General features: G+C 37.1%; 1 protein-coding gene across 3 annotated transcripts in view; it reads left to right on the top strand.

The window, feature by feature from the left end:
- Positions 1 to 13,049, top strand: part of LOC149267472 (hyperosmolality-gated Ca2+ permeable channel 1.5-like) — a 292,293-nt gene that overhangs the window by 46,390 nt on the left and 232,854 nt on the right. The window contains exon 1 of one of the 3 annotated variants that reach the window (XM_089433149.1): positions 9,727 to 10,194. The exons of the other annotated variants lie outside the window; for them this stretch is intronic. Within the exon in view, the coding sequence (XP_089289275.1) occupies positions 9,878 to 10,194 (317 nt within the window). The 5' untranslated portion in view covers positions 9,727 to 9,877. Of the gene's footprint in view, positions 1 to 9,726; positions 10,195 to 13,049 lie in introns of those variants that run through there. 3 annotated transcript variants of the gene reach the window in all.

Raw genomic sequence — 13,049 nt, 5'->3', positions numbered from 1 at the left:
CCCAAATTGACTAGAAATTACTATACTTTTACAAGGCAATTTTACATCTATTTTTAGCTTTGGGGGCGCTGCCCCCAAAACCCTCGCCGGGGGACCGTTGGCCCCTAGACCTCCCAGCCGAGGGGGGTCGGCCCCCCCGAACCCCCGCGGGGGGACATGTCCCCCTCGCCAGGGGTATACATTCCTAGGGTATACATCCGGCTGAAACAAAGACCTCTAAATAATCATGCTCCACACCCAACAATCTCTCACTTGGAGAATGATTGTAGCAACTCCACCGCTGCTTCATTTGCTGGACAATGACTCCTCTTTGGACCTGGATGTTTCTCATCTTCATCGTCATCCTTGAAGACCAATTGAAACTAAGCATATTCTCAGTTTTTCCCTGGTTACAACTTTTGTTAGCATATCTGCACGATTTTGGCTAGTGTGTATCTTTTCCAGCTTCAACTCTCCATCTTCCAACACTGATTGTATAAAATGGCACTTGAGTTGTATGTGTTTAGTCCTGGAATGAAATGCTGAGTTCTTTGCAAGATGAATGGCACTTTGGCTATCACTGTATAACGTGTCCATATCATGCTCCTTACCCAATTCGCCCATAAACCTTTGTAACCAAATCATTTCTTTACTAGCCTCTGTAGCAGCAACATACTCTGCTTCTATTGTTGAAAGTGCAACAAAACTTTGGATTTTTGAAACCCAACTGACAGTTGTTCCACCTAAAGTAAATACATATCCTGTAGTGCTCCTCCTGTTATCTTTGTCACCTGCCATATTTGCATCAACATATCCCTGTAGAGAAGTGTTTGAACCACCAAAACATAATGCTTGATTTGTGGTACCTTTCAAATATCTGAAAATCCATTTCACTGCCATCCAATGTTCCTTTCCTGGATTGTTCATGTACCTGCTTACAACTCCCACTGCATGTGCAATATCAGGCCTTGTGCAGACCATTGCATACATTAAGCTTCCAACTGCTGATGCATATGGAACTTTAGACATATAATCCATGTCTTCTTGGGTCTTTGGGCACATTTCCTTACTAAGTTTGAAATGGCTAGCAAAAGGTGAACTAACTGGTTTTGCATTGGGCATATTAAATTGTTTCAACACCTTTTGTATGTACTCATTCTGAGACAATGTTAATTTACGATTTTTCCTATCTCTAGTTATTCTCATACCAAAGATTTGTTTTGCAGCTCCCAAATCCTTCATTGCAAATGAATTTGCCAATTTTCTTTTGAGCACATTTATTTCCTGCATGTTAGACTCTGCAACAAGCATGTCATCTACATACAATAACCATATAATATAGCTGCCATCATTTTGCTTTTTCAGATAAACATAATGATTAGAGTGACATCTAGTATAACCTTGTTTAGATATAAACTTGTCAAATTTTAGATACCGCTGCCTTGGAACTTGTTTTAAGCCATACAAGCTCTTCTTCGACCTGCACACTAGTTTCTCCTTCCCTTTTACCTCATATCTTTGTGGCTGCTACATATATATCTCTTCCTCCAAATCCCCATGGAGAAAGGTTGTCTTTACATCTAACTGCTCAAGATGCAAATCTTCAACTGCTACTAGACTTAAAATAGTTCTGATTGAAGTCATTTTAACAACAGGAGAAAATATTTCATCAAAATCAATAACTTTCTTCTGTGCAAACCCCTTCACCACAAGTCTAGCTTTGTATCTTTGTTTTCCTCCATCTTCTTCCTTCAGCCTGTAAACCCATTTATTCTTCAATGTAATTTTTTCTGCAGGCAACCTGACTAAGTCCCAAGTTTGGTTATACATTAAGGAGTCCATCATTTCTTCCATGGCTAGCGCCCACTTCTTCATGCTTTCAACCTGCATTGCTTCTTCATAACATTCGGGTTCACCAGAATCAGTCAAGAATAAATAATATAATGAAGGAGAGTATCGTTCAGGGGGTACACTTATCTTGGTAGATCTTCTAAGACCACTTTTAAGTGTTTGGGGTGCCTGTTGCTGTTGTGGTAGTTGTTGATTATTATTATTTTCAGGCACCTTTACTTTTTCAGTGATCTCATCAAGAACTGTATATTCCTTGTTTTCTTTTTCCTGTTTCTTTTCTTGCAACTGATTCTTATACACGACCTTTTCATTGAATATTACATCTCTACTCCTACTGATTTTGTGATTTTCGTAATCATATAAGCGATAACCAAAATCATTAACACCATATCCAATAAAGGTACATTTCTTTGACTTTGCCTCAAGCTTTGTTCTATTTTCTTTATTAATATGGACAAAGGCCTTACAACCAAAAGGCTTTAAAACATAGTAGTTTACCTTTTTTCCTGTGCATGCTTCCTCTGGAACACCACCATCCAAGGAACTTGAAGGCCTTCTGTTTATTAGATAAATAGCAGTATTTACAGCATCTGCCCAAAATTGTAAAGGCAATCCTGCATGCAATCTCATGCACCTTGCACGCTCCATGATTGTTCTATTCATCATCTCTGACACATCATTTTCTTGTGGTGTTGTTGGAACTGTCTTCTCTCTACGAATTCCATGCTCTGAACAATACCTATCAAACTCTTTGCTGCAATATTCACCTCCATTGTCTGATTTGAGACACTTCAATTTATTTCCTGTCTCAATCTCAACCAAAGCTTTCCATTTCTTGAAAGTATCAAATACATCAGATTTATTCTTAATACAATAAATCCAAGTTTTTCTAGTTGCATCATCAATAAAAGTAACATAATAACTAAAGCCACCGAGATATCATACCTGAGCAGGTCCCCATACATCTGTATGCACAAGCTCTAATTTTTCGCTCTTCTTTTCTTTCCCAACTTTGAGAAATCTGACTCTCTTCTGTTTTCCATAAATGCAATTTTCACAAAAGTTCAAATCAACATTCTTCAAACCCAGGAACAAATTCCTTGAGTGATGAATCTTCATTCCCTTCTCACTCATGTGTCCAAGCCTATGATGCCATAATGTTGCATCTGCTTCTTTGGAAGTTAAAGCATTAACAGAGTTAGAAATACCATTGCATAAATACAATGTACCAAGCTTTTCGCCTTTTGCTATTACCAGGGATCCTTTGGTGACCTTCCAAGCTTTATTTGTGAAAGTTGTTACACAACCTTCACCGCCTAACTGCCCTATTGAAATCATATTTTTCTTCAGATCTGGAACATGCCTTACCTCCTTTAGTAGCCATTGGTTTCCATTCTGTTGTTTTACAAGAACCTTACCCATTCCAACAACTTTACAGGGTTTATCATCACCCAAACGGACTTGTCCAAAATCTCTTTGAACATAGTTATGAAAATATTTCTTATTAGGTGTGGCATGGAATGAGGCCCCTGAATCTACCACCCAGGAATCAGTAATATTTTCGAAAGAAAGAATCAAAGTATCATGTAACACCTCACCTGCCACATTTGCTTCATGATTGTTTTTTTGCTGTGCATCTCCTTCTTTTCCCTTCCGATATCTATAGTCTTTCTTTAGGTGTTGTTTATTTCCGCATTTCCAGCACACTATCCCCGATCTAGACTTGGATCTGCCTTTCCTTGATTTACTGCGATATCCTGAGCTCTTTCCTCTTTCCATTTTTCTTCCCCTAGACTCTGCACTCAAAGCAGTACCGATGTCTCACCAGAGCTTTTTCGTCGCATTTCCTAGCTAAGGATAGCACTGACAACATCATCAAACTTTAAAGTACTAGATCTAGAAACAGAGTTACTAATGGCCATTACTAAACCATTCCAACTTTCTGGCAATGAGCGCAAGAATAACAGAGCTCTAACTTCATCATCAAAGTTTACCCCTACAGAACATAACTGACTTGTCACAGTATTAAAATCATTTAAATAGTCTGCAACAGATCCACCTTCCGATATCTTCATATTAAATAACCATTTCATTAGAAATACCTTGTTTGAGGCCGAGGGTTTTTCATATAGTTTCTCCAACGCCTTAATCAAACCCTCTGTCATTGTTTCCTTCGAAATGTTGAAGGTGATTGACGATGCGAGGCACAATTATACTATTATGAGTGCCTTTCTATAGAGAAGGTTCCATTCTTCATCTGTCATACCCATCAACATCTTTGTTTTTCCGCCCAACGGTAGGTACAGATCTTTCTGATACAGATAATCTTCCATCTGCATCTTCCACAACGAGAAGTTTTGGCCGTTAAATTTCTCAACCCTAAATTTACCATCTTCCGCCATTGCTCCCACTCGAACGAGGAACCCTTCTTTCTTGCGAGTTTATCAACCAAATAGACCTTCGGCTCTGATACTAGTTGTTAGAAAATTATATATTACAGAGCAATGGAACACATAGAATATTGCATAAATATAAATACATAAAACACATAAAACCAAAGAGACACAGATATACGTGGTTCACCCAGTTTGGGCTACGTCCACCCTGAACAACTAGTCCTTCCTTTCTATTATCCAGCAAAATGAAGAGACACAACCTACAACAGATCCGATGTAATATCCTCTGTTTTATTTCACAGTCTCACCTCTCTGTTTCTCGCTCAAAGAATACATATCTGTTTACACAGCCTCAATACAATGCCCTCATACAAAGAGAGGGGTTGCCTTCTAGGGAAAAAACCCTAAACTAAACATAAGTTCTACCATCAGATCATCTGCCTAATGAACGGCCCAGATTGACTAGAAATTACTATACTTTTACAAGGCAATTTTACATTTGTTTTTAGCTTCAGGGGCGTTGCCCCCGAAACCCTCGCCAGGGGACTGTTGACCCCTGTTGGGGTGGGGGGACAAGTCCCCCCCGCACCCCCTCGCGTGGATGGGTGTACAAACTTCCTGGGGTATACATCCAGCTGAAACAAAGACCTCTAAATAATCATGCTCCACACCCAACACTTGATCCCTAGGTGGGTGCCCCAACATAGACCCTCCAATTTTGCTCTGACTCAATGCAAGTTCACCCCCTTACATAAAATAACATGTCTGCCACTCACCATGGCTCCACACAATGTGTCATCCCAACGACGTTCAAGCGACTCCCCATCACCATCGTGGTCACATGTACCAGACTGACATAACTTCAAACAAGGTTGTCTCCCAATGAAGGATGATCTCTCTATTTCATGATACTAGAATGATCACCTACCATCTTTGCCATACTATCCATCTTCAATTCTTCGAGGAAGAGTCTATTGAAAGAACCTCCCATCATAATCGCCTCAGTACCATGAAAAACCTTGGATGTAGATCTTCACAGGTGATGACGTCTTTAAAGCATGCCTAGTGTGCTTTGACAATGTACAAAATGGATTCTTTCGGTCTTAGGAAAATTCTTCAAATCGAGATGCCCTCACCCTCTTATCAGGAACATGCAAAGTAGCCTCCATATTCTATCCTCTTTGGCTGGGGAATTCATCCTAAGGCTACTTGCAATTCGAGCATCAACAAATTGGGTCATCCACTTCCTCAACACGACCTCCTCTAACACCAGGGTTAGGTCATTTTCATTCCAATTTAATTCCTTTCGAATTGAACTACTGCTATTTGGGCCTCTTTGGCCATTTTGGTTTGTGGATTGGAGCATCCACTTCTAGCAGCTTATTTCGATCCAACATTCTCATTATTTTTCGGCTCTCCTAGCCCTTTCGGTTTGACTCACTACATAGTCTCTTCGTCGTCAACCCCCCTGTTTACATTTCATTCTTGTCTGACCTCCGTTGCTTTGTCTCTCCGTCACTTTCCATCTCTCTCAACTCTCCTTAATCTCGAGTCGCATCTTTTCCATAGCCACTCTTATTTCATCTCCGTCAAAACTTTTTTATCATCATGGCTCACAACAATCCTCCAACCTCTTGTCGAGGAAGGGGTAGAGGTCGACCCTCTACTTCCTCTCGCTACTAAAAAATGCTCCCCACACCACTCAGTAAAGAGCTCACAACCAAGCTAGGCAATCCTAGGCTCGCTATGAACACATCATTCTAGAACTGGTCCGCTAGTAAATTTCTTGTTATGAAGCTCTTGTCTGATAGGAGCACAAGTATATTCTAGATCAATATGTGCAAGCTAAAACTCAAAAATGGATTCCAAACACATGCACATCCACTCACAATAGGTATGCTAGTTACATGCAGATAGTCAATGTCTATCGACATACCAAAACTCTTCTCGGGCACATTCAGGAATGAGACATAGAAGTTGTTAGACCCTCCAATGGGATCCAATCTAATTCGCCTCAAGTGGGTCTACAAAAATAAGTACAAATAAGATGACTCACTTCATAAGCACAAAACAAGGCTCATGGAAAAAGGATTTGCACAGAAGGAAGGCATTAATTATGAAGAGTCTTTTGCCCCCATAACAAAATTGGCCACCATATGCACTCCCTTTTTTCTTGACATCACATAATGGATGGAAAATTAATCAAACATATGTGAAAATTGCTTTTTTGAATGGAGACTTGAAATGGAATGTCTTCATGTCTCAAGTAGAATGTTTTTTTATGAAGGGAGGATAATAAAAAGTATGTAAACTCATCAAATCCTTATATGATTTGAAACAAGCACCACAAGCATAGTACAAAAAGTTATCTAAGCATCTTGTATTGAATTTCAAATACTTTTAATCTTACTGATGCAATTGTTTTGTTAATAGAGTTGGCAAAATTGCTGTATATCTCGTAGTGTATGAAAATGATATGTTGATGGTAAGGAAAGCCATATTGCATCCATAGAGAAATAGTTGAACAAGGATTTTGAGATAACAAATTGGGGACATTTTCGTTATTACTTGAGCATTAAAGTGACTCAACATACAAAGTACAAATTCATCTCCCAAAATAAGTACGTTGGAGAGTTGCTAAACAAGTTTGGATGACTGAATGTAATTCTCTTTCTACTCAAATGGAATATAATTTGAAGCTCACATCAAAAGAAGAGAATGAATTCATGGATGCAACTAAGTACATATAGCTTGTGGGAATGTTATTTACCTTACCGTCACTAGACCACACATTTCATTTGTTGTTGGGATTCTTTCCAGGTTTATGGAAAAACCTTGTGAAGGACATTGTTCTACTACAAAAAGGTTGTAAAATATTTTAAGGGAACTTAAGATTTTGGACTTAAGTAATCCAAGGTGGATGAATTCAACTTGATTGGTTATTTTAATTCAAACTTTGGCAGGAATAAATAAAATGGAGTATTGAATTTAGGCCATCTCACGAGTCTCAGATCAATAACTGTCTCTTAGAGGACACACAAATAATCTATCCTAACAGATTCTAGAACAAAGGCAAAATACATGTCATCTATAAAAACAACAAAGGAGATTGTGTGGTTCAAGAAAATACTTGAAGAATTGCAGGAGAAACAAGTGGATTATACTCTTGTTTTGAGTGACAATACTTCTACAATCAAGTTGGCTACGAATCCCAGAAGTCACGATTGAACCAAGCACATCAACAAGTATCATTTGATTCTGTATCATGTTGAGACCAAGACTTTTATTTGAGACATTGTTCCACAAATGAAAAAATTGGGAACATCTTCGCCAAGGAGCTTAGAAGAGAAAGGTTTGAAAAGTTCATAATGATGCTTGGAGTTAAAAACACCCCTTTAACTTAAGGGTGGCAATGCTCGACACATAATCCTTCAAGATTTTTGTGTCATTGTAAATAGTTTGTACATAATAAGTAGGTAATATTCATCATCATTGATGTATTGATGCTATCTTCTGGCACAAATAGATGTAATAATCTTCATCATTAACATGATTTCAATACTTAACTTTTAATTAGCCAAATAGATAGATCAATTACTTTTCACATTGTGTAGGCATGTTGAAGTAAAGATTCCTTCAATATTCAATAACAAAAGACTATAGAGCTTCATCATTGGACCATCCGAGCCAAGATTTTTTGTTTTGAAAAAGCACATTTTTTGTTTTGAAAAAGCACTTTCATCTCTTTTCAGCATATGTCAATAATTTTTTTTTGGTAAACCTTTTTATTTATTTATAAAAACCCTATTCAATAAATATTTATCTTTTTTTAAGCCTAAAAAAAATTAACTATAAAAAGAAGAGTATATTTATTACTATGATTAATAACACCATTGCCGAAAATAATTATATATAAAATAAAATCTTTAGTACCATATACCCTTCACATTTTGTTCACTACTCCATTACTCCACTTCAAAAATATGCTAGTAAATAAAATTATTACACAATAACTAAAAATAAAATAAAATCTTTAGTAACATACACACTCCACATTTTGTTCACTATTTCTTTGCCCTATTTAAAAAATATGCTTGTAAATTGTTTGCCCTATTTCAAAAATATGCTAATAAATAAAGTTGTTATATTGTGTTTGAGAATGGTGAAAAATGTTGTTTTTATAATAATAAAAAAATGTTTGGAAAAAATTAAAATATATTAAATTGAAATAGAAAATTAGTACATTGTATTTGAGAGTTTTCAAAATTATTAATATTATTATTTTTTTAATATTTTATTTGTGAGATGGGATGGGGTTGATTTGACCCTATATTTATGTATGTCCTCTATCATTATAACCACTAGATACCTATATATGCCCTTTCATAGACATGTAGATTCCTAGGTTATTACATTGTATTTGAGAATGATGAAAAATGTTGTTTTTATAATAATAAAAAAATGTTTAGAAAAAAAATTAAAATATATTAAATAGAAATAGAAAATTAGTACATTGTATTTGAGAGTTTTCAAAAATATTATTATTATCTTTTTCTTAAAATTTTATTTGTGACATGGGATGGGGTTGATTTGACCCTTACCACTATAACCCTTAGATATTTATGTATGCCCCCTACCCTTATAACCACTAGATACCTATATATGCCCCTATGAATACCATTATAACCACTAGATACTTATATATGTCCCTTCATAGACACGTAAATTCTAGGATTTTGAACCTCAAACCTGATAATACGTAACACTTCATTTTCACAAGTGTTACCAATTAAACTACCAGAGTCTCAAAATAACTCAAATCCAAAATAAAAAAAAAAAAAAATATTTAAACTATTAATTTATTAATTAAAATACATTAAATTAAAATTTTAAATATATTTATTTAAAATTATAACACCAGTATCCATTGTAAACATATTTTAAAATCTCGAACAATATAAAAATATATTATTGTATTCCATGAAAACCGCATCACTGAAAATTTTTCATTGTTAATCGTTCATTTGTAAGAGATAAAGGTCCACTGAGATACCTGTTTTATTAATTATTAATTTTTAAGAGGTATGGTTCCACTGGGATACCTGTTTTCACATCTAAAAGGACTCACTGAAAATTTAAATCCTACACGAAACACTATCTTCTCACTTCAAATAAAGAACAACATTCTCCCTCCAATCATGCCACGTATACACTATTCCACACAAAACTCTGCCACGTTTATTATTTTGTCATTATGAAAATTTAAGGCCACATCTTAATTTATCAACGAAATTAATAAATATAAGTTAAATAAATATTTAATTAGTTTTAATTTATATTTAAGTTCCGAGAGTGCTTTCTAAAACCAACCACGCTTAAATATTTTAAAAAGTTAATAGGTATGTGAAGTCAGTAAAGACAGAACCGACCCACCTAAGAAAGTCAAAACTGCCGGATTTGGGCCTCGAAAATTTAAAATAAAAGACAAAGTTTGTTATAAAACGGTCCGTTTATTATAACGGGCCATGCGGGCTTTGCGGTGCTGCAAGAAAACCATGTTTCTGCTACTCTCACCCAGCTGTCCGGCTGTGTGTATATTTGGAGGTGAATTTATCGCGGAAGAGAGAATTTGAAGTTAGAGGAGAGGGAAGATGGCGACTCTGGAAGATATTACAGTTGCGGGAGTCATAAATCTCTTGGTTGCCATCGCGTTTTTGTTGGCATTTGCGTTTCTGAGGTTGCAGCCCATAAACGACAGAGTATACTTTCCCAAATGGTACCTCAATGGCTCAAGGAAAAGCCCCAGGCACGCCTCGAGATCAACGGTGGGCAAATTTGTGAACTTGGACTACAGAGCATACATGCGTTTTCTCAGTTGGATGCCGGAGGCTCTCAGAATGCCCCAGGCGGAGCTCATTGATCACGCCGGTCTTGATTCCGTTGTTTACCTCCGGATCTACATTGTAGGGTAAGCAACAACCGTATTCTGCAATAGTCCTCTGTTTTTTTTATTTTTTATTTTGCTCTTTTGAAATGAAAAGCAAGGACAGTCACAGGTTTAGATTAGTTTTCGCTTAGTCATTGTCTATATTCAATCCACCCATTCCACGCTTATTCCACTTCAGTTTAGATGCCTGGCTGTAAAATGCAATGCCTGGGAAATTTGCACCACAGCTCAGTACAGCTGCGGAGCAAGTCTCTGCCAAAAGTTAGCAGTAACACAACTACTCATTAAGAATCGAACCTAGGTCAATGTAAAAAATCTTCCGCATTTTATAAGTAGTTCAAACTTCACAGTTTAGTTCATTGCACAATGTATTTGTATTTACCCAGTTCCATACAGGCCCACTGAGTTGAAACTTCCAGTTAAATGCAAGAGCATCATCAGTTAGGAATGGAACCTTGGTTGATGTAAGAAAACTTCCACTTGTTTAACGTTGAACCATACCTTTGTGGACTCTTACATCAATGACCTAGCATGTCGGTGAGAGTATTTTTGTCATTTCTCATCCAAGCGCTTTAAAAGTCTACTAGAAATGGTTATATAGTACTGTGTAACTTTTAACTAAATTGCTGGAGCTTCTAAAACTTCTAAATTATTATTAATTTAATTAAAATTATTTATTAATAGTATATATTGTTTTTATAATTACTTAAATTATGATTAGTTTTTAGCAAAATAACTAACTGCTGCTAAACAAAATATTATGATGTTTCTGATATCATGTCGCTTACCAGACAAAATTGTTTGTTACATAAAAAAGAAACAAAATGAAATATAAACAACTTCATAGATCTAAATCCGGTGCTAAAAGACATCCTGCTAAAATATGAATACAACATGGATTTAAAAAAGAAGAAGAAAAGAAACTGAACATAAAACCAGGGAGTTATTTTTGGGATTTATATTTTATGTTAGTGAGGGTATGAGGGTTGGCTTCTTGCCCCTGAGCCCGAGACACCTCTTTTGATGCTGCTTTATCTTTAGATTCGCTTCCTCTGTTTTTCTTTTATCATCTGCTTTTTGTTGAAAATTCTTTGATAAAAATATTCATAAGATTCTTTTTCACTTCTCTTCCTACCTTTTCCCTGATGCGGAGTAAGTTCTTAACGCTCTTTCCCCTCCTATGTTGCGAATGCTCCAAGGCTTGATCTAATCCAATCGCATGTCCTGTCCATGAGACATTCTTCCTGTAATTGGATATACCCTGAGACATTCTGTAATTGGATATACCTTGAGAGGCAGATTAGAGACGCGCAAGCAACAACCGGTTGGCCGAATCAAAAGCTGAGGCATTGGAAAATAGAGTGGCACACCTTGGAGCGCCGCCCAGAGGGAAACAACATAAGAGAAATATCACAATTTTTTTCCCAATTAAGTTGAGTTTAGATTGGGGCTGGACAAATGATTTATCCAACTGTGAGATACTGTAATCAAGATTGCGCAAGGCTCCATTAACCCAAGACATACTAGACATACCATGAGACAGTTATATCCCTGCAGGCCTTCAACCCTAACTCATAAGATTAAACCTTGGTGCCCCTGCTATTTCAAAACTGAAAACTCATCCGTGTTAAGAATCCAAGGAATAATTTTTTATCTACTTTAGTTGTTAAAGTATAGCCTCTCTTTCGCTTAGCTCTATTTTCTATATCCTCATTTCTTGTTTAGCCATCTGTAAAAAAGTTGCCTTTGGTATCTTCAATTCTTGTTTAGCCTTCCCTAAAAAAATTGCCTTTGATAGTCTGCAGCAATAGCCTTTACTTGTGACTCTTTTCACCTGGCTTGAGACATTCAGCTCCCCACTGCGACTGCTCTTTGCGATGGGAGGGTGTCCATAACAAACCCCACATCATAGGCCTCCAATACCACCACTATCACACCTTAATACTTTTGAGAAAGACTGAACCACTTACTGTTAGACCACCCTTTTGGCTCCAAACCACCAATCCCATATGACAAGCCAACAGTGATCTGCAGAGAGCTCCAGAAAAGAGTCCATGGAGCACCACCGATCCAGAAACCAATGCAACACTTTCTCCTCCAAATCATAGTTCAAAGGGACTCCATGTTTCACATATGCTGAGCCTACTGTGTTCTGAAGATGGCTCCAGAAAAGAGTCCCTGGAGCACCACCAACTCAAAAATCAACGTAACATTTCCTCCTCCAAACAATAGGTCAAATGGGCTCCCAAGTTTCCCGCTTGCCTTCTTCCTTCTCTTTTGCTCAAATTCTTCCCCTTTCAAGGCTGGACGAAGTTGAAACGCCTCTTCAAATATGTTAGTTTCATTAAGCATCACATCGTTTCCCTGCTGACAATTACTCTCAAATGTAGATTATGTGCTCTTTCTTTTAATCATCATAACCAATTAACAACCCTTTTCTGCCTATTACATCCAAAAATTTATTTCTTTGTTCCTTAGGTGCCAATGAATAAAACGTGGATCCAAAAATTCTGTATCAAATACTTATCTCCTATTGCATGCATATATTATGCAGAGTTTTTCCATCCATTGATAAAACATTGGAATCTGAGAGAAATTTCTGATCTAAGGCTATACCCTCCTCAACCTCTTTGAGCTTCTACTGAATTTCGAGGGGGGTTTGCGAATGGAAAAGACAAGCAGAAGATTCGCATGGGCTTGGGCCCTTCAGCTCCCAAAGGAGGAACAGCTGGCAGAGCTTCTATGCCTGTGAGTGCGTTGACTAATCATAGTGGCAGCCCAAAGAAAGGTGTCCTTAGTCCTAACACCTTACAGTTGGGAAGGAAGGCGGACCCACAGACTTTAGGCCACAATTCACCTGCCATGAACAAGCTTGG

Source organism: Pinus tabuliformis, chromosome 6 (assembly GCF_031772625.1).
Source record: "Pinus tabuliformis cultivar Carrire ecotype Pingquan chromosome 6, CPIR1, whole genome shotgun sequence".
Taxonomy (NCBI): domain Eukaryota; kingdom Viridiplantae; phylum Streptophyta; class Pinopsida; order Pinales; family Pinaceae; genus Pinus; species Pinus tabuliformis.
Note: the sequence above shows the minus strand (reverse complement) of the source record. Positions and strands in the feature narration are given on the sequence as shown.